At 42.2% G+C, this 23,486-nt stretch overlaps 1 protein-coding gene across 1 annotated transcript in view; it reads left to right on the forward strand.

Annotated features, from left to right (window-relative positions):
* Positions 1-23,486, forward strand: part of adam19a (ADAM metallopeptidase domain 19a) — a 160,170-nt gene that overhangs the window by 61,153 nt on the left and 75,531 nt on the right. The window contains exon 3 of the mRNA XM_035637076.2: positions 11,212-11,288. Coding sequence (XP_035492969.2) covers positions 11,212-11,288 — 77 coding nt within the window. The remainder of the gene's footprint in view (positions 1-11,211; positions 11,289-23,486) is intronic.

The raw sequence follows: 23,486 nt of genomic DNA on the forward strand, positions 1-23,486 counted from the left end.
TGTCAGCAGGATTTAAAAAAGAACAACAACTCTTGAAAATGTCTTTTCCCCAACCTTTGGGGAAAGATGGGGGACATGGGCCAACATTTTTAATGATTTCCCAGGCAATAATGCACAAATCTTGATGGAAAATGTGTTTATTGATTTTAGGAGTACTGTTGGGCCTTGGCGGATGTATGAACTCTACTGAGTGCCCAGTTTACATGATGTATTTAACATTACAAGGAATTAAGTAAACATGGAGTGAAAATTCCCATCTGAGGAACAAGAGTAGCAGAATGGTCTCTCTGTGTTATGATGGCTGGTCAGTCACTTCTCGACTGTATTGTATTGCATTAATGTCCAGCAGATGAGAAAAATCACAAAACCTCTTTGGTCTCACTCTCAAAAATGACCTCTGATTGAAAAATTGTTCTGCCCGATAGTGTAGGTGCTGTAGATAAGACTGTCTCCCAGCATTGCACCTGCAGTCTCATGTCCTGCTGCAGTGTTATCATGTGGACTCGACAGCAGTTTTATACAGTCACAGTCAGGGCCGAGGCAGTGAATGGTCTCATCAAAAGAAAGGTAACTTAGTGTGACGTTTCTCCTTTTGGAGCATATTCTAGTCTTCAAGTCCATCGCAGCCTCCTGAGGATTTAATCAGTGATAAATTGTCTTTCAGAGCGGCGTGCAGGGACGTGTCCCTGAGTTCTCCTTTCTTCACTGCCTGATTGTGGCTTCTCTGTCTTTTCTGTCCCCTGCATTGATGTCATCTGTTTGACAGAATGTGGCACAGACTGTAAATGCCTGGGCTGTCACTTGTTTTAACACCAGAGGCCAAATGAATATTCATTACAAAAGCTGCTGAGTTCTCATTTGGAACAATTGAACTGTATAAGCTTCATGCCGGTGGCATTGGAATCAAACAAAAACAGCCTTGCCCATGTTTTAATAAGAAAATATTTCTGGGTTTCTGGCCCCTTTTGTTTGACACAAACACCCAGCTGTGTGATCACAATAACATGCTTTTCTGAATTCCTCCGTAGATAGAATGGGTCGCAATTAAGCAGGCCATTAGTTGTTTTTTCCCGATTGTTATTATGCATTAGGAATTCTACAATGTGGAGTCATGGAGTAGATTTGAGTGCTGCTGCGATGCATGTGATTAGCCTGGATACCATGTCTTTCGCAGCATGAGGTAGCAACACAGCCAGGAGATCCTGAAAAACATCAACACGCTCCCGAGCGAGCTGGAGTCGGAGCAACCACAGCCACTGACACATAATATGAACTTATATCTGGTGGCTGCCTGTCTGAGGGAACCACGTGAAACATTATTGTCCATCATCCATTATCACTGGCAACTGTCATGCATTTGGTTTAAGTGCTGTAAACAAATGACGCCATTATATCTGTGCAGATAATAGAGGATTTGACAGGATTTCATGTCTTTGCTTGCGCCTGAATAAAAGTTTGGTAGATAATCATTTTTTCTTCAATTCAAACACTGAATCGGCCTCCACTCTGGCCTCACCTGTCTTTGTTTGGAGGCGTGCCAGACTAGCCATAGGTGTGTCTTATGCACTTCCGTACTATTGTGATGTCACGTGACACAGAAGCATCGGCTGGACTACTGATGAGGCGTTTCAGGAGCAGTGTTAACTGACTGCAGACCTTTAACATACACAAAGAGACGATATAACCCACTAGAGGAAAGGGGGAAATTGAAAAGGCATAATGTGTCACCCTTAAAAGCTAAAACTTAACCTTTGTTAAGACCACAAAGGGTTCAGATTTACGTAGCAATCGATGTAATAGTTAATTGATGACATCAGTGTTTCCCCTGTATGCATCCAGTAGCGGCGGTACCGTCGCAGCTAAATTATTATATTTTTTTTTTTTATGAGAGGAGTTTGGGCTGCGTCTTATCTAGGGGTGGGATTAAACGGGTATTAAACGGGCCATGGTGCTAAATTATGAAAAACCGTAGTATTAATAAGCTCCGATGTTATCGGTGCTGCTAACTGTATTGAAGAAATTAATGCATTCGTCCATGATGAATTATCTCTATTCCCAATGCCGAGGAGAGGTCTGTGCTGTGCAAGGGGGCGTGGCCGGCTGCGCCGACACACAAACAGACACGTACTGCGCCGCGTGACGATTCAGAGTTGAAGTCTATTTGTAATTCACCAAAATCGATGGAGAAAAAAACGCTCGTTGACACAAGTGCAACAAATACTTTGCAGGTGAAGGCGTAGGACGAGCGATCTGTCGAAACATTTAGTGAAAGCTCCTTCACAGCTGCAGCTGGTGGGAGGATGACTGAGGAGAGAGTGAATGAGTGACACCTCGCTGTGACCAGGTTCGTCGCGAAAGACCTACAACCCTTTACATCAGCAGAGTCCAGGTAGAGGTCACAGTCCGTCTGTTTATACTGAGTTGTGTTACTTTGGTCCTCTGACAGGCTTTATGTTAGTCCCATCACTCAACACACGTCATGTACTTTATATTAGTTGTTTGTTCAAAATAGTGCTGTTAACTCTTCAACAATGAACAGTAAGAAAAACAAAACATTTGTCCATCCCATTCTATTCACATTTCGTGCACCTCCGCTGCTACAACTCCAGCCTTGGGGAAACACTGGACATGATTGATGCCCATGAACAGAGTTTACTTTTTCATTCGGAAGAATGAAGAGACCCTCAGTGAGAGATGGACTAGAAGCTGGTGCAACAGAGCGGTGTTCTGTTCAACTGCACTCTATTAGTCACTTGTCCTTCCAGCTCAGGTTTTGGTCATTGACTCTTCTTCTGTTAAATGCTCCACCGTGTTTACCAGCTGCACTCTAGCTGTGTGTGTCTGCTGTTTGTTCCTGGGCAGGTACCAACCGGGGTTTTTATCAGCGCTTTCCGGCTGAAAACAGCCTGCTGCTGCTGCGGAATATGACTGTGCACCAGCACAGTAAAGTTGTCGTCCATTTCAACCAAAGATTTCGACCAAAAAAAAACCAGAACAACAATAGAACTGAACACGGCTGTATGTTCCAGTCACTGCATCATTGACCTTTCCATTGCGTAGGTGGAGCCTGTCGATGATTTGGCCTCACTTATATCCCGCATGTCCTCCATGTGCATCACAAGAAGTGTCCTTGCATAGATGATATCAGGCAGGCAATTCTCATCTGTGGGATCCTATTCCACTCCTCCACCAGTTGGCCAGCCCCAGAATTGAAGTAAGGAAGCAAATTTGACAAGCTACTACGGAAATTGACCGGCTGAAATAAAATGCTGGAGTACTTGACGAACCAGACATCTTCAGTATGACGATTCTAGTCGTCCTTGCAACCTATGTCTGTATTAAAACTAATTCTTTAATCTTAATGAGATTCATTAACGGTCTCTGTTGGGGTCAATTTTAAACTTCAAAGCAAGTCCTATGCTGGCGCCTATACATAATTCTATGGGACAATTTGTAGTCGCGGTATTTCGCGATATAGTCATTTAATACATCTCATGTGCAACGTGTTCGCGATACATCGCATATATTCGAGATACTGCCCACCCCTAGTCTCAAGCTTTAGAGAAGTCACTATCACTATATTTGAAGTATTTGAAGACAAGAAAATAAAATTGAACTTCTTATACCTTCCTCCCATTGCTTTCGCGGCCTGACAGATCATTGGAAAACCTCGGCACCCTACTTTGAATCAGTGGAGGACTGAAGGGGAACAGTAATACCCGTCTGCCCCCTGCCTCCACCTCTCCACACTCCACTCCTCCGCCTCTCAGAACAAGACGTCATTTTAGCCGCTTTGACATACATTTGACATAGAGGCTCTTCATGTCATTTAGCGGGTCGTGTGCACACGCCCAACACACACACACACACTCACTCACACAGCACTGGAGGGCGCGATTATTCACCGCACTCTTTTTTTTCTCCTGCAACAAGTCCACTCCACCCTCAGCAACCCGCAAGCAGCCGTCCCTCGCTCATCACGCATACCGCCTCCACCTTCCTCAGCATCACTCCGTCCTCCCGCGCCCTCACTGTCCAAGCCCTCTCGAGTCTCAAACTTGATTGCTTCTTCCTGTAAAGCTCCATCCAATCATACCTTTCCTGGCCCTTGCACACGCTGCTTGACTGATCGGGTGAAATTGCGCAGGACACGACTGTAGCTCCTTCAACAATTTCTTGGCCTAGTTTCACTCCGATAAGAAGAAAAAAATCCGAAAAACTGAACATTTTCTCTCAGTAGACAGGACACTGACGCAACTTTTTCCATGTGTACTGCAGGAGAATACAATTTAACATACCTCAGTGTGTTTCAGGGTCAGGAAAACTGGGCCTGGCTTGTTTTTTCTTCTCCATGTTTGGCTTAATAAAATTGATTTAGATATTTCCGGTTTCTGTTCCAGTAAGTGGCGAGCAATATCATTCGCAAATGACAGCGATTAAACTGAAAAGTGTTAGAAGAAATATGGTTTTCTTTAAGAATCATTTTGTTAGATTCCTGTGTTCAAGTTCTTAATTCTGTGATTTCAAAATTCATGTTTTTTTAAAAATTGGATGTGTAGCCGCAGCCACAATTACTGTCTCTAAAGGTCACGTCAGACTCAACAACTTACATTCTGACAAACCAGTTTGTTGGGACTCGGGAGTTTTGTTAGGTACCTGTGGGCTAAAAAAGTCCCACGGGTGAAAAAAGTGCAACCAGTCAGACAACAAACGAACCCCCAGTTTAGCTAAACCTCCATGAAAGAGAAAACGTCTATGACCCCAACTGTCGGACATAAGCATCCATCCAAGTTCACAATTACAATTCTGGCTTAAAAATGTGACCTGCCGGCCATAGTTGTGCATTCTCTAACATACAGCCAATGTTCATGATTTGCTTCCTGTTCCACGTCGAAATACTCACCCGTCCAGTCGTTCCGATTCCCGCTCTCGTGTGTCTCCCAGATCCTGCCCCTGGTGTCTGGGTCAGTCAACCCCGTGCAAATGGACAGCGATCACCCTGGTTTTTATCGCGGTGGCTAATTGGAGTACGTTTCGAATCAGTCAAGCTCTGAAGTCATGGGAAATATGTTTTGAATCACATCACCTATGGTTCTTTCAAAACAGATTTACAATAATCTGAGAAAACACTCAAGCCATTTACTGTTTCAATGTTATGGCTGATTAGTGCATTTCATTTTCCAGATTTTTTTTTGTGACTCTCTTGTATTTTTTTTTTCCTAGTGGGTTTTTATTTTCTCATTTCATCGTTTCCCTGTTTCGGGATTTTTGCTCACTATCTATCGTTTCCATCGTGTCTGATCGTCGGGACTGCTCGTGTTTCTTACCTCATCTGACACTTCACCATGCGGCTCTCAGTTATCACTTTGGACAGTAGAATCGCAAATGGCAGAAGTGATGGCCAAACATATGGAAATGAGACTCACGTTTGGAATGACACGGTCTCACGGGGCCAGTTAAGAGCAGCCATTGTGTACAATTTGAGCTTCAAGTATGTTCTTGTGTCATTAAATGAGCACACATTAACTGCTGCTAAATGAGGCCTGACTGGCGTCATGTAACGCATGAGAGGCGCTAGAAAAGAGCACACTTACTGTCACTGTGGCAGTCACAACAAAGATGTGACGCCACATCGTCACATCTTTGTACGTTTGCTGTTCATCACCCTGTATGGTAATCGGTGCCTCTCAGGAGGGAAGCGAGGATTGCCCGGGGCCCCTCTCATCATATTCATGTAGATTAGAAGAGCTTCGATCCATCTAATGAGCCCTCCTCTGGCACAGTGTGCGTTAGCTCTGCTTCAGCAGAGAGCGGAGCCTTGAGCCTCATCCGATGCATGGATGCTGCCGTCTTCATCCCTCTCCATGTCTGTCCACGGCCCCAAGCAGTCAAGCGTCGGTGGCACGGCCAAGTTCACTAGCTGTCCTCCTCCTTGTCTGCGCCGCCTCTTTGGCTTCCTCTCTTCCTGTTTTTACTCACCATCAATTTGTCTTTTCCTGTTTCTTTGTTTTTTGTCTTGCCCTCTTTTCCTTTCTTTCAGTGTCTGTTAGTGTCTCTCCAACTGTCTCTCTCTTTTTTTTTTATCAAGTGAGCATCTTGAACAGGGCTTTTCTAACTCCTCAGCAAGTGACTTCTCAAACTCGTCATACCTCGCAATTTAAAACCCAGCCCATTTTTTTTTCATTTTACAATCTCGCCCTGTGGGTTGTGTTGTACTAAAAAAGAAAAATGACTGACACTGAAACATGATCAAACATGTCACTACACACATTTCAAATGTGCGTATACTCGATGCGGCTTTACATTATACATTTATTTGCTCTTTAAGCCAGTGGGGGAGCAGGATGAAGATTAAAGCTGTGCAACCGTAACCTCAGGACATCAGGAGACGCGGCCCCTAATCACTCAGAGCAAAAACACCGGTGGCTGCTTCGAGAGATCGACAAATGCGGCAGAGGGAATGTGAGGATTTAGAAACTGTTTGATGACTTAATGTGCAGATACCCCATTGCAAATTCACTAAGCGCAGCCTCCGAACCAGTCATTTTTGAAGAATTGACCCTGAGATGCAGTGGGGTGGAAAAAGGAAGTGAAGATGCTTTTCCCAAGGAGCCGGTCATTTTATATCTAGAGCTGGTAGAGAAATTATGTTGACGATGAAAACCTGTACAGCGATGTTTTTTTTAACCCTTTCTTTTCCGCATATCAACATTTGACAATGAAATCCTATAGTGGGAAATTCCCCCTTCAATTCTCACTATACTTCAAACCGACTCGCCTGTATGCCAGTTGTCAGACCACTGAGGGCTGAAGTATTTAAGGGAGGAACACATGGGAGCAGCTTATGGCCAAGCTGGCCGCTAACGTGCTTGGGGACATGGAGTTTGATTAGAGACCGAGGAGGCTGTGACAGCGGCCTGTTTGCCTCATTTTCAATGTTAGCGGTCAGACAAAAGGAATGAACACTTTTTCCCACAGATGTGAACAGACTAAACATCTGAAGGCAGAAAACAAAACCAAAAAAACCCCCCAACATTGTCCCTGGACTCAGAGGTGTTCCCATTGGGACAGTCTCCCCCTTGGTCCTTTCCGTGCACAGTTGTACATGCAACAGTGTCAGAAAGAGACGAATGAAGACTGAAAAGCAGAAAAAACAATTGATCCTCGCCTTCTTTTACACCACAGCGCACATGGACAATCCCAGAATGACAGAGGATTCGTGTTGCATCAGTTTTTCGGGAGTTATGAACATCGTCCGACACAGCCTCCCCTGATGCCGCTGTCAGAAAGACTCTGACTCTTTGAAGCATGCTGAGGGTTTACGACCTCTCCTTGTCTATGTTGTTGCTTTTTTTATTTTTTATTCTGAGAGTTAACAGCAAAATTGTTTACCGTACTCAAAGGTCGGATAAAAAAACGCCTGCTTTACAGTAACAGAGCGGGGGCGAGGTGAGGCAATAATTCACATACAGCGATAACAGCACTCACTGTCAGTCTCTCCTCAGAGGCAGTCACGGTGTTGTACAAACAAACAGTGATGGACTTAGTTGAAGAAGTAGTGGAAACCAGCTTTCCCCCTCCCGCACCTCCCTCTCCCTTCCCATTTGTGACCCCGTCCTTTCGCAACCTGGCAGCTGAAACTGATGCACGAGACGTGGAAGTGAATCTGCTGAGCACGGGTCAGTTGATGTTCTAATCGTGCTTTCGATGACGTGGCAGGGAACGGTGTTGAAGGCACAGCGGGTTGTTTTGTCTGGAGCTGTGCTCAGAGATGGAAGGTAGATACGTAAGGTGGTATGTCTACACCGACGACAGGAGAACTGTCCCAGCTCACTAGGCTGACATAAGTGTGTGTGTGTGTGTGTGTGTGTGTGTGTGTGTGTGTGTGCGTGTGGTGGGTCCTGGAATGCCAGCTGACGTGAGGCTGGACATGGTTGAGCTGGCTGAAATATCCAGAACAGTTTGTCTGTGAATCACGTTTTTGCCGTCATAACACTGGATCTGTTTGTTTTTGCGTCTGCTGTTTGTGTTGTTGCAGCGCGAACAGCGCCGCCTAGGGCATATGACAGCACTGTTAGTCAGGTAGAGATGATGATGATGATGATGATGATGCTCCTCACTGTTAGTCAGGGCTTCCTAGAATCTCGGTAGCAGGATGGGACATGGGCCAAGACAGGACCCTTAAAATGTTTGCCCAGATATTGGAATTTTTTAACACCTATAACATTTTTTTATTTATTTCCCAGGGATCTTGGTGAAAAAAATCATGCATAAGTAGGGGGACTGATATCTGCGAGTGTGTGCAATTTGGTGTGGATCCAAATAAAAACATGGATCTAGCATTTTTAAAAGTGGTTTCATAAGGGGACTGTGTGTGTTGTTTAGAAATGTTGACGATATTTTTTTTCACTATAGTTTTTCAATGAATGGACAATGTACAGTAACATGCAGATTAAACAATGATGAAATTCATCATCAGTTGTATTTGCATAGACAACAGGCCAGTTGAAAAGAGCTGAACCTCCATCACCTACAACAGTAAAACCCTGTTTTTGATAAGTTCATTACTTTTTATAGTTTAAGCATGTTTTGTCATAATGTCATACTTACATATGCAACATTTTCAAAGCGGGGATGCATTTTACTGTTAACAGAGGAACTTTTACAGTGAGGCATTCATGTGGGGTACTTAGTGATGTACTCATGCAGAGATGAGGAGTGAAACACAGAGGTCCGAAGAAAATGAGAGTTGCAGTTTGTCCAGTTCACCGACGGCCAGATGGCCAGAAAGGCATCAAAAGCACGACCTCAGCTCCCACCTAGGATGTTCCTAACACCACATGGTTCAGAAACAGCCTCCTTAATACTGTTGTCGGACCCGCAGGTGTGCAGTCTCACTTGAGATCCTTCACAGTTGCTCTTCTTCCTCTCAAGAGTCAAGACAAGTGTAATGATTTCATGGAGCTTGTAAAGAACGAGCCCTATAGCGCCGCTCTCATCCCTAAAGCAAAGCCGGTTTGTGTCAGTCTTAACGCTGGGTTTGCACAGAACTACTTTTACCTGGGGATGTGTAATTTCACCGCAGAATGTTCTTGGAGCACATTTTCGTTTCTTTGTCTAGACGTAAAAAGGTTTCTGTCGCCACAAAGTGCAATCAAAGACTTCAACACTCTTCATCTTCTTGTCTTGCTCGTGGGATTCCCCCTGCATCCTTCACTATTATTTTTGCAGAGCTGCTGTTACACAGCAAAAAGAAAAAAACATAATTCACAGCAATTTCATCATTTCAATATGATATCCTCTAGCCGGTGGTGCAAATGTCTATGTTACAAAACATTCATTACTGTGTCTGATAGGTTCAGGCAAGCTGCTGCCATATATCACATCAGAATGTGCTAATACCTAGATTTTCTTTTTGCTTAAAGGATTTTTTTCTGCACAGTTAACATATCTCATCTTGTGAGTCATTGCCACTTTTACTTTTAGTGCTAATCCGATGTCAAGGTCAAGCTGTTCTGGTCTTGAAACATTTTGTCTTCCCCTTCTCTCTGCATCTGTGATATCTATTATCCTATAGAAAAAAGATAGAAAGAAAAAATATGAAATTGCAAATGGAGTTGTTTTTTCTTCGCTGCAGCTTGAAAAGAGGGAGCGTGAAGCTGATGGGCCTCAAACAGCTTTCCCTACAGAGGTGCTTGGCAATAGTGAGAGAGCGACTTAGAGGTTTATTTATAGACATAAATAAGCTTGTATGCGTTTCTAATAATGAAAACCATATCCTTTAAGTTCAAATTAAATTAGCTCCATATTGTTTTTGTTTTGCTGCCAATGTTGGTCAGATGTTAAAACAAATGAATGTCATAGCATATTTAGGATCCACAAGAAACCATTTTTTTTCTTTCTTCCATTTTACAGTTTCAGTTATTTTACATCATCATATTGTGAATGAAGGAATGCAGCTCTGGAAGGCACTTGGTTGATGGGTATTGGTCCAGAGTAAGATGCTGTTACCTTGACAGCTACTTTGCAGATTAGCATGTTGTATATATTAGTATTCAAGATCTCTAGAGGAGGAATCCTAATGATTTTGATTACCACTCTTAGATTTCCCTTTGTGACAACATGGGGTCAAATGTTCCACCTGCATGTAATAATAAATGAAAATCTGATGGCCCTGGATTGTATGCAGAATATTCATGCTCCCCAAAGAGTCAACTTTTTTTTCTAAAAAGCAGTTGAAAAAAGTCATGCTCCAGAGGATAGACCCTTAGCATTAAATTTCATAAAAGACAATTGTACAATTGGTAATACATTGTCTTTTACAATAAGTCCCCCCAGTCAAAGTTCAGTGAAATATCACAACATATAATCAATAACGTGACACCAATCAGCTACATGTAATCATGGTACATGGGACAATTGAAACAATAAAAATATATGTATTTATCATTTTAAATAATTGGCAAGATTGTTAATAATCGGTAATTCGTTCAACAAATTTATCAGCGAAAAAAACGTTTTTCAAATTTAAAGGTTGGCGGCTTGTTTCATACAGCGGTAAGACACAATATTTTTAGACTGTTGGTTAGAAGGCAACAAAGCATCATCTTGCATCAAGCTGTGATCTGCCTTTTTACTATTCTGACATTTCATACTCAGTGATTAGACTTCGATTTGTCAGATATTGCAATAGTGCAACAGATGATCAAAATAAGTGGTGTTTAACTTTGACTTTTCCTCTAAAATTGTCCATTAGCATCATCTGCATTGTTTAGCATGTAGCTCTCAGATATGCTATTGCTAACATGGCTGCAGATTCTTTTCTTTTTCTTTTGAGACCAGTCTATGATGTTGAGGCCTAAAATGAACCCTGTAGCTCCTATCTGGGCTTTGGTTTATTTTTCTCCTTGTGTGTTATAGGTACATTTATTATGTCTACAACATTTGAATACACATGAAACTAAAAATGAATAGCGAAATACATGCAGTTAATAGTATTTCTTTTAGCCACAGTTTGCTTTAAATATATTTTCATTGAATTGGATCAAGATATGTCGTATTGAACATTCATGCATGGCCAAATGTTCTGCGTTCAACCTGTTGACTGTGTTCCTGCTGGATGACCAGTCAAAATTGGTGATGTAAATGCGCCAAGTGTTACTATTACTCTACTGTAATGACCTGATCTGTTCCCTCCTCCTAACCCCACAGGTAGAGTACCCAGTCAGAGGGGAAATAGCGCTCTCATCCAATGACCTCCAACTGGTGCTTCAAGTGGAACATAATCAGTGAGTGTCCCTTCTCTAATGCCACTTTTACTGCTGTAACACCTTTAATAACCTCCTCTGTCTGCCCCCGGAGAAATGTGGAATTAACTGGGCGACAGGAGAGTGAATGTAAAGTGATAATAGAGAGAGACAGGAAACGGCTCCAATCATACCTCCTCTCTCTTAGGCCGGTCTTGATTTTGGTCGGTCTGAGCGTCATCGCAGAAGCTCAAGGTTACTAACTGTCTCCACATGTTGAACGCTAAGCAACTTAGAATCTTTCACTATTGTTTTTAATGTGTTGTGGAGTAAACTGACATGGAGAAAATGGTTTTACCACACTACAATAGACCAAAAGGAGTGATGGTACAAAATAAGAATGAAAAATGTAGCATTTCTGTAAACAGACATACATGTAAATAAACTGTACTGTGCATAACTTTAAGTGTTAAGTGGTAACAGACGATTTCCTGGAGTGATACCTTTTGGATGAGCTACTTATCCAAAAGGCACTTGCTCTTTTTATTTCTTTGTTTTTGAATTGTTGTTCTGCGATTTTTCTCACCCAGGCTGTGTTGGCTGCTTGACCACACCTGTTATCATGGATGCAGTCTATTAGTTATTATTATTATTATAATTTTGTGATTTGGAGTCATTGTGCAAACTTTTTCAAGCAATACTGTTTTCTAACAGCCATACACCTATGTGTGATGAGCATATTATTATGGATAGATTTTCTTGGACATAACACAAATTTAGATCATCATACTCATCAAAATCTAAATCTTATCAAGTAATTAAAAAAAAATTATATTATTTAATCCTGAAAGTGATATAGATAAGAGGTGCCAGCATATTTAATGTAGAGACCATTTTTCAGCCAATATTATTTTTCAAAGACATTTCGCTGCATTACATTGGGGTTGGGAATCTCTGGTGTGAGGCCGATATGATACGCATCTCGATACACTATCAATGATCTGATACATTAAAGATACATATGCATAACCTAACGATGCGATACGATACCATTCACATCCTGATCACGATGTGAAGCGATTCAACGCAATGCCTTTCAACACAGTGCGATTCAATGTGATACAATGTGGTTGGACGATGCAAAGGAATGATGCTGTCAACAAACACAATGGCGATTATTGAGATCAAAAGAAATTATTGAGTTAATTTTCATGTATCATACGAAAAGTCGCTGCAGAATGTAATTATCGTGACAGGCCTAACCGACGCACTCGAATATTGCCCGCGGGTGTTTGTATATATCGATACGAATCCCTAGTGTACGTTTTTCGATATAAAACTTGAGAAATGGTACAAATATATTATTTGGAAATGTATCTCAATAAGATATAAATTATGCCTTGTAACAAATGCAGCTACTAGCAGGTGATTGGAACAACTAGTACTGTGTTTATATAGCAATGCACACCACTGCACTATAATACGGACAAACAACAGTAAAAAAAAAAAAATAGTCTTCCAATCAATATTAGACTAGTGTTTATACACACATCTAAACATGAAATAGAGTGGGGAAACAGAATGACAATGCCTCCATCCATGACAAAACTGAATGAGGAAACATCTTGTACTATAGTGGTGTTCCATACCACTTCAGTAGATATCCAGAGACTTGTACAGTCAATGACAAGGCCCGTTGAAGCGGCTCTGTGCGGCCTGGGAGGGCTCAACATCTTACGGAGACACTCTCATTTGTCACTTGTCTGTTTGTATACAGACATCCATACGCATCAGTATACATACATCTCAAAGAGGAATATAGGTCTTACAGCTGTGTGCTACCATCTGTGTATGGCATACATATTTACATATTTGTGAAAGTGAATGTTGGTTTGTCATGAAGCAGCGCTGCATGCGCGTGACTTCCGAGCAATGAGCAAGTGACACTTCAGTGTCTCGGTGAAAGGTAGTGTACATGTAGTGGATGCATAGTATTGCAGTTGCTTGGAAACAGATTGATGGCTTGGAGTAAGAGGAGACAAGTGGAGGAAGCGACTGAGACAGTTAAGGAAGGCGAGAGAAAAAAATCAGAAGCCCCGAGACAATGGTGGCATACATGAAACAGACAGGCAGTGATAAATGAGATGGAGAGGAGGCGGAAACGTGTAGAGAGTTGGCTGGTGACGGTCCACTGAGTCTGGGCCAGGGAGTCACAGTGTGTAATACACTGTACTGGCAGACTCTGTGATTGTTTTAAAAGAGTCCCAGTGAGGCGGGCAGGTTTGGTCCTGACCAGAGAATGTAGGTCAGAGAAAGAGGGACACATTCTGGGGAAGCAGTCGCTCTGCCGAAGGAGGGGTTAGTGGGAATGTTACTGGAAACTGAATTTATCTTATGTCCGGGCCTCTCCCCACTGGGACAGGACAGGAAGATGACAAGACCATCACTTTTACAGTTATGAACGGAGGAGAGAATATGTCTGGTGTAAATAATGAAAGTAACAGTTTAGTACAAAGTAGCTCATCATTAGGAAAAAAGACAGTATGTCTCATCATAATGATATCAATATGTCTTTATCGAAAGAAAGCATCTCATTGAAAGAAGAAAGATTTCTTTTTATAATATAAAGTATACTGTCTTCACGGAAACTCGCTTCAAGTTCACAAAAATACACAAGAAGATGACTTACTTTATTATTATTAGATGTTAAATATATACTGTGGATATAGTGGACACAGCAGCTGCTGTTAAAATCCACAGTCAACAAAAGGTGCATTCAAAAGATTATTGGACGTGTTCGTATTGATTATTTTGTACAGGTGTCTAACAATCAGCTGGCAGTGTAATCTCTGAGACCCTGTTAGTCCTTTTCACATTGAAGGGGGAAACCTTTAGGTGGATGGCTTTTCATGAAAGCAAATGAATCTGTTATGTAGAACAGGCCAATGACTGTGTGTTGCTGTGGTCAGGTGAGGAGAAGCCATCACACTTGATGTAATTGATTAACTGATACCCGAGTGTGCTACATCAAACTGATTGACTGACTCCCTCCTTTCAAGTGGTTTAAACAGAAATGAGGGTAGAGGAGGAGAGAGGGACGGAATGAGGATGAATGCGAGGCGGTGAAAACTGACCTACACACATCCTGAGAATAGACTGAGAATGAGAGTGGGGGAGTGTGTGTGTGTGTGTGTGTGTGTGTGTGTGTGTGTGTGTGTGTGTGTGTGTGTGTGTGTGTGTGCGTGTGGTGGGTCCTGGAATGCCAGCTGACGTGAGGCTGGACATGGTTGAGCTGGCTGAAATATCCAGAACAGTTTGTCTGTGAATCACGTTTTTGCCGTCATAACACTGGATCTGTTTGTTTTTGCGTCTGCTGTTTGTGTTGTTGCAGCGCGAACAGCGCCGCCTAGGGCATATGACAGCACTGTTAGTCAGGGCTTCCTAGAATCTCGGTAGCAGGATGGGACATGGGCCAAGACAGGACCCTTAAAATGTTTGCCCAGATATTGGAATTTTTTAACACCTATAACATTTATTTATTTATTTATTTATTTCCCGGGGATCTTGGTGAAAAAAATCATGCATAAGTAGGGGACTGATATCTGCGAGTGTGTGCAATTTGGTGTTGATCCAAATAAAAACATGGATCTAGCATTTTTTAAAGTGGTTTCATAAGGGGACTATCACATCTTGATGGAGGGCACACCACAAGTCCCATAAGGCCCTTTGCTACATGTCCCCCCCCGTCCGCTGTCACTGTTACAAGGTCTTTGAAGTGCTTAGAAAATAAAAAGACATTTTATTATATACAGTCTCATGACACCTGGGAGATGTCCATCTGCAGACAAAAATCATGTGATGTGATTGAATGACCCCGCTTTACAACATCTACAAAACAAGAAAAGGCTCTTTGAGGACAGAAAACACACTGGCAAAGTTTCTCTGAGAAATCCGTTTGAAAGCAAAACGTGAAATACAGTAATATGTGGAGCCCACATCAGTGTATCCTGCCTGTCGGTGATAGACTCCTTCTCTCCTGTCAGACTGAGAAAATGAGTCCGACTGCTTCCAACAGACAGGCAGTGTAGGACCGGTAGCAGGCAGTTTTTTTTATGATCATCATTTTATTTTTAATACAACATTGTTACAGTTGCAACATTTACATCAGGGGTGGAGAACAATTTTCCAATCCAGGGCCATTTTAATTGTTGCAACATCCTTAATTAAACACAGTACATCACACTAACCTTTCTGTGATGACTGAAGCTGGGTCTCTTTGGCATCTGATGTCAGATGGTAGAGATGATGATGATGATGATGATGATGATGCTCCTCAAAGTTTTTCCTTAACCACTTTTGGTATAGCCATGCATGACTTGTGAAGACAGTAATACCACCCATTGTAATATTGTTATATATACAATGACAAAATAGTACTATAAAAATAGTTTATGAACTTGCACAGTTTAAGTTATTAAATCAAGAAAAGCGTCTTCAAGTCACAAGGTAAATAGAATTAGGCAAACCTACATTATTAAAGAAGAGCCAACAGGGTAATGATAATGTGTTAAATATTAATAGCGTCAAAACAATTGGACCATATCATTCAATTAGTTTGCGGTGGCTGCTGGTGCTCAGCGGCTTTATCTCCTCGCCTCAGTATCTCTCTCTCACACACACACACACACACAAACAGCCCAGGATACTGGCATTGCACATTTCATTTAAAATAGCAAATTTTCCGTTGAGGGTTAGTAGATGAAGTGTAAGCTCTCTATGTTAATAAAAGACTTGATTACACCGCCACCCTTGGATGATACGGGCAATGAAATGGGCAATACATGCCATCCATTGTACATGACGATGAGGCAGACCCCTGCAAATGTGTCTTGTTGAGCTGACAAGGCGTTAATTAGCACCCGAGTCCTCGGACAATCTCCCTTCATGAAAAACAGAGTTTAGAGGACCTTTTTTCCACACTCTCCTGGTAGCAGCGTTTATTATCCCAGTCCCTTCATTGATTTTTTTTTTCCTCCTCAGGGTGTAGTTTGTTTGAACTTGGCCACAGACAGTGTCTCCACTTTAATAGTGATTCAAATCAATAATGAGCTTTGTTCTGTTAATCTGCTCTAATCCAGTTTGGGATGACAGCTCAGATGATGACTGGCAGCTCCGAGCCAGCTACACCCCCCTTTTTTGTGCAGAGGAAAATCCCGAAAAAAAATCTCTCAGATTTGGAGCCGCTTCAGCTGGCAGGATGAAGGGGGAGTGAGGGAAGAGGGGGGGGGGGACTCTGTAGTGTGGGAAAGACGGTGACACTGCAGAGGGTTAGAGAGGCTCACTGGAAACAGAGTAAACCTTCAGCAAAAGATAGTCCTGGTGGTCATGGAGGGTGGAGATGTGGATGAAGTAATACAGCGAGCAGGTGGTGGTGTTGGGGGATGTGATTCTTGGCCTGTCAAACCTGCTGTACACCCTGCGCTCTCTGTACTGCTTCCTGTTTGGCATGTGCTGAGGAAGTCCTGCTAGAGCAGCTGTGGAGCCTGGAAACATTATATTCTACCCACATTTCTGCATGGTTGTGCGCTCACACACACACACACACACACATTTACTGACAATTTTCACAGTTGTGTTTGCGACTGTCAGGTCATCTGTGACCACGCCTAAGGCTCCATCCTGCAGGACGGTGTCATCATCGTTCGTTTCCCCCTACGCCTTAATTCCAAATCTCACTCCACACATTTTTTTTCCACATCTTCAGGCTAAAAATTATAACCCATAAAACAGTCAGGAGGTTCCGAAAACCATTTAAAAAAAACCAAACATTTGAATTTCACTATACCCACAACTGTTTTCACTGTCAGCTTTCAAAAGTGTTTTGGTGAGTTTTCCCGGATGAATTTGCTGTTTTATTCCATTCACCCAAACATTTAAGTCTAATTGTTGCCATGAAAATGACCTTGAGTGTTATTTTGAACCGTGAAAAAATTGAGCCACAGTCAATGGAAACAAAAGTTTATTTCATTTTAAAAATTACATCTTTCATCTGCATCTAGAATCTGCATGGCATTTCCAATATTCTTGCTCTATACAAGCCTCTCTTGTTAGATTTGAAAAATGTATCAAGATTTTAGCTTTTACCTCTTTTGGACTCTGAATGGCCTTTCTGTTCTTTGCACATGATTGTATTTCAGTTGGATTTTGGGATATTTTGCTTAGAATGCACATTCAAGAGTTAAACCACGTGTCCACTTGATCCAAGTGGTTCCAAGTGATAGTTCTGCTGGAGATACCATGTGGATTTTGATTTGTTGCTCAGTTTTGGATGTCACCATTGACAGCATGATTGTATCACACGTGATCAGGAGTCTGTCTCCCCAAGACCAAGGAAGGCATCAGTGATTTCTTCCATTCCTTCAACATAACAAAAAGGCAAAGGAGGAAGTGAGTGGCAGTGTTATACAGCAACAGCAAGTTTGCTTCCTGTTTCAGACCATATTGTTTTTTTCTCTAGGTATGACCACGAGTGTTTTTTATCCTTAACCATGGTTTTATCAAAACCATGATGTTTCTACTTTTAACCCAAACCTTACCTTAAGAAGTTAAGTTAACCAAGCTCATGATCTTTCCCTACACCTAACCAAATAGGTTATGTGCCTTATCCTAACCAAAGTAAGTATGTTGTACTAGTTTTAGTAGGTGCTGAGAAATTACATCTGCTTGCTGATAGAACAATTCTGTGCATTTTGAGGCCATGGACTTTATTTTGAGGACTTGACTAGACGGGAACCCAACAGGTTGCAATCAGGACGAACTGACCCAGAGGACTGGGAGCACAGAGACGAAATACACACAACGTGGGCGGGGCAAATTGAACACAGGTGGAACACCTTAGGAACAGTTGAAGATAATCACAGGGGCAAAAAGTAAAGTGAGCAGAAACAAGACAGGATAAGGGAAGTGAAGCACACAAGGAAAGGGGCTACAAAGTAAAACAGGAAATAGGAAAACTAAATTCCAAGAAACACAAGGGATAATAAAAGTAACTTAACAGAGCTACACAAGGAATGTTTAATGAATAAATTCAGGTATTGGTTCCTTATACACTGAATATGTCATCTTGTACTCGCCTCTTGTACAGCAGCAGTCATGTGCTTCATTGATTGAGTTAGCTTGTGTGTGCTGTGTAATCCTCCTCAGCAGGCCTCAGATGTGAGCAATTTTTCCCAGATGTGTCTTTTCGAGCACCAGGGAGAGGTGCATTATTCTGCCGAGGATTTATTTATTTATTTTCAGTTTGACGCTCAAGTTAGATCTGTGAAAGCTGTAAAAAACAATTTATGCATTCATATTAAGCATACAGTGAACAATAAAAGTGCTGTTTTGATGATGCAATAGGAAACTGCCCGTGAAACCTGGCTACTTTAATTTCTCTGTAGTCTTATCAGCGCTGCTCTCGCTCCCAGCGGCACTCTCTGCCCTGCCTTCCGACGTGATGAATGTCCTCTCTCAGCCTCCCTGTGTTTGTTTCAGAGGCTCAGCACAATATGCTCATTTCAGAAATGCACAAATCGTCAATTACACCTTTTTTTCCATTCTATTCCTCTCTTTCGGTCTCATTAGGCAAAGAGCCAGTTTTCTTTTGATGAGAGCGTTTGCGATTCTCTCGGTTCCCTATCGCAAAACACAATTTATCCTCGGCCTTCGTTTGATTTAGGTCATGGTTGGTATGGCATGTGTTGGTTTAATCCTATATGATATGATTATGATTATTATTATCGACCTTCTTGACCCCCACCAGTCTGGATTCAAGGCAGGTCACTCAACAGAGACTGCCCTCATAGCTTTCACAGGGGAACTCCACACAGCTCGAGCAGCCTCCCTCTCTCCTGTTGTCATCCTGCTCCCCCTCTCAGCAGCTTTTGATACAGTGAACCAGCAGATCCTCCTCTCCACCCTCCAACAACCGGGAGTCTCCGGCTCGGCACTCTCCCTGTTTGCATCCCACCTCAAGGACCGTACTTACAGGGTTACCGGGAGAGGATCTGTGTCCGAACCCTGGGACATCACTACTGGGGTCCCTCAGGGCTGTGTTCTGGGCCCCATCCTCCTCTCCTGGTACACCAGGTCATTAGGACAAGACTGAGATGCTTTTCCTCCCAGGGAAGGCGTCTCTCACCATCAACCTCTCCATCACCATTGATAACTCTGTGGTGACCCCTGCTCAAACTGCAAGGACCCGCTGTCCTTCGCTGCCAACATCCAAGTGACGACCAGCTCCTGCGGATTCATCCTCCACAACATCAGGAGGATACGTCCGTTCCTCACTGAGAAGACGAAGCAGGTATTGGTGCAGGCTCTTGTCATCTCACGAATACTGCAACTCCCTCCTAGCTGGTCTGCTGACGTGCCATTCGACCTCTGCAGCTCAGCCAGAATGCAGCGGCCTGGTTGGTCTTCAACCTACCTAAATTCTCCCACACTACACCGCTCCTCCACACCCTGCACTGGGATTCAAGGCACTGGTACTCGCCTACTGTGCTGCGAATGGCTCTGGCCCTTCCTACATCCATAAAATTGTCAAAACTTACCCCCCACCCTGTCCACTCCGTTCTGCAACTGTGAACCGGCTTGCCATGCCCTCACTGCAAGGGGGCAGAAGCAACTGCTTATCTAAATCATGTCTGTTTACCTTCCTGGTTCCTCAATGGTGGAATGTGCTCCCCATTGAAATGACAGCAGCGTCCCTCAATGCTTCCACCGCAGACTGAAAACTATATATATATATATATATATATATATAAAGCATAGTTTCTGCCTTTTTGATAAATGTTTGATTCTTGCACTATGGGTAAATACTTAGTGGTTGAATGCACTTATTGTAAGTCGCTTTGGTCAAAAGCGTCTGCTAAATGAATGTAATGTAATTATGTGAAAGAGGCTGTTAGTTATATTTATGATACTATTATGAGAGTTATATTTATGATACTATTATGAGAGTCCCGTGTGTTCATGGCCAACATGAAGGGTTATTCTGGAGCTAATTTGGTCTTATTATGTGCAAGTATTCATTGGTTAATAAAAGGTGGAAGAGAAGATAAAGGTACCATCAACAACATATAAGAGCCCGAGCAATAGATTAGTCGGCCACTTATATTGGCCAATATCAGTATCTACATTTATGTTTGTCAGATATGGACACTTATATTTTACAGAATTTACAGAATAAACATTGCAGAAAAAAATTGCAATTTTGTTTATATTTAAGTATATATTAATATTTGAATTCAAGTTCTTTGTATTTGGTTGAATTTGTGTTGTTTTCATTTATAGTTATTCATAATCAAGTGAATGGTTGAACTGTAGAATCTCAAGCCTCAATTAAATTGATAATGACTTCTTAGGAATCATCGGCAAATATTCAGAATCGCCCCCCAAACGTCCATATTAATCAGGCTCTGTAACATATGGACTAAAAAACCCACTTCTGAGGCAGTGAATGAGCAACAAGAGGAGGGTGTGTGCATGTTTTTCGTGTTTTGTCAAGTCTCTTTCTGTCAGTAGGGCAATGGGTTGCTTTTTCTATCCACCCCCCACCCCACCCTCTCATTCTCCCTCCTATTCTCTCCCTCCCTCTCTCTCTCCCACACACCTCTTCCTGTCTCTCTGCCAGCTCTTGGCACTAGCTCATTTGTAGACATAACTAACAGCTGTCCAGGCTCACGGACCTGTTGTGTTGTTTCAGCCGGCCAATAAATAAACCGGAGCAGAGCAAAAGGACATTAAGGAGTGAAATCGGAGTGAAACATTGAGCAGTTTTTCAGTCTGGTATTATATCACAATTGACCCACATTTTGGCAACTCTCTTGTTCTCTAATTGCCTTCAGTTCAACATTAGTTTGGAGTGCTGTGGACTATGCTATTACTCCTTTAAGGCCTTTTATTGATCCACTGTCAAACAAGGGTATATTATATAAAAAAGAGCAACATGAATCAAGAATTAAACTCACAAAAACAGATAAACTCAACCGTCCTACACCTCGTGTGACAGGAAACAAGACAGAAGAGCACTCACTGTGTGTGGTTGCACATTTAAACGCACCGGATGCATATTTGCATTTTCCTGACAGGCAGCCTCTTGTGGTGGTGCGAATAATCCCTCTCAGAAGAAAAGGCAGGAGTAGTGTGACAATGGTATTGACCTTATGGCGGCTCCGACTTTGATTGCCACTTCACTGGAAGTGAGAATTTGTTGCATTGTGTAGGTTTACATCTGCTGCTTGTGGTCACTTTTACCTGCACCTGCAAACATCTGACCTGTTTCACAATAGAACACATAATGGAAATCACTGACAGAGCTGAACGGAACTATGAGCAGTCTGACAAACATTAGTTCCGTTCTCCTACACAGCTCGTGGATAGGGTATGACATGTGCGATATGACATTATATATTGTTTGTTGATAGAAAATGTCTGTCATTTCATATTAATCGATATCGTTTATTTCACTGCGTCACAAATGACTTCATGGCAATATTTTTTTGCTACATGGACAATGCTTTGCTTCCGCACGGCACCGATGTGGGCAGGGCAGGGGACAACAAACAAGCATGAAGGACGGCGAACGTGGTACAGAGTGGGGGGAAGACAAAACAAGGAGCTCGTACCTAAAATAGGCTCTACTTTGTGCACCGACGTGGTTACAGTACCCTGTAGACCGGTCTCACAGCAGGCTTGAAACACCACTAATCTCTTTAACCACCTACGCAAGAATCATCATTACACAAAGAGTCTATGGATGAGAGCAACATAAGTTGAGTCGAGAGTTCGAAACAAACCACAGACTAAGACGTTGAAAGAGGCTTTAACCTGTAACACAACATATTTTTTTTTACATCTTGGGCAACGTTACAAGAGGGCAACATGTCTATATGTGTTTGTTGTAGTGCTGATTGAGTGATTGAGTGAAACCTGTTGTAGCCTACTTGTGAAATTGCAGATCAGTTCTGTGAGTTGCTTGTCGCTGTTTCTTGGGCTGTGGGGCTTGTTCACCTCACGGGGCTGGGATGCTGACCTGGATTTCTCAAATCACACACCGATCATCTGAAACTGCAGGCTGAGTGGTTTCTGGCAAAACGGCAACATGCTTTTAATACTGTACAGCATACATTGTGTGGTTTAAAGCTTATTTCGAATTTTGACAAAACAAAACTCATGTTTTCAGAATCCAAAATCAAAGCCTCTGATTTACCACTACTCATGGCACTGAGATTGAGCCTTATACTTGATGCTGCTCTCTCAATTAAACCTCATATTCAGCATCTAGTTAAACACTGAAACTAAAATTGGGTTTCTACTTTAGAAACAAGACTTGCTTTTCTTTTAAGGCCAGGTGGATACTTTTTGCTGCCACCTGTATGCCTGTGCTGGACTATGGTGATATGATTTATATGCACGAATCCTCAAAATTCTAATATTATAGAATCAAGACAATGAAAGGAGAAAAGGCTGCTGTTACAACACGGTCAAGAAAGGTGTAATAACAAATAAGGTGTAATGGTATGTATGGTTAATGTGGATATGAAATTTCCTTTATCAGGATATGAAATTTGCTCATATTTTGGACAGCCCCATGATCCCCATATAATAACAGGATTTTGGTGAGTGGCCAGTGAAAAAATCAAATAACCTTAGATCAGAAAACACTCATATGGAACACTGTGTGTGTATTTTGTTGTTGAAGGTTAGAGGAATTGCTGACAGGAACATTCCCCACGAGGTGAACTGCTCATAGGACCCTAAAAATTCAAATCAAATACATATATATGTATGTGTGTGTGTGTGTGTGTGTGTGTGTGTATATATATAAACTAATGCTGCATGCTGATTGACAATAAAACGGCATAAACCTTCATAAAAGAGGTTTAAGGCAAGGAAGTTGTCTGAGCTCCACATAATTCTACTGCATATTAATGAGCTAGTACAAAAAACTCTGAAGGCATATGCATCACCTAGGCTCACTGCAGGGGAGCAAGAAATGTGACTCCTGCATGCAGACAACTTTGTCACATCGTCTCCCGCAGCGCAACAAAAAAATCTGCCCTCATTGGCGAAAACCGCAAAGGACTGTGACTACGTATAAATACAGAAGAGCATCCATTTTACTGCTAAAGAAGATCCTCTCACAAACCATCAGTGAATACTACTTGTGTTTTAACACAAGTCCCTCTCGGAAGT

Source organism: Scophthalmus maximus, chromosome 1, assembly GCF_022379125.1.
Source record: "Scophthalmus maximus strain ysfricsl-2021 chromosome 1, ASM2237912v1, whole genome shotgun sequence".
Lineage (NCBI taxonomy): Eukaryota > Metazoa > Chordata > Actinopteri > Pleuronectiformes > Scophthalmidae > Scophthalmus > Scophthalmus maximus.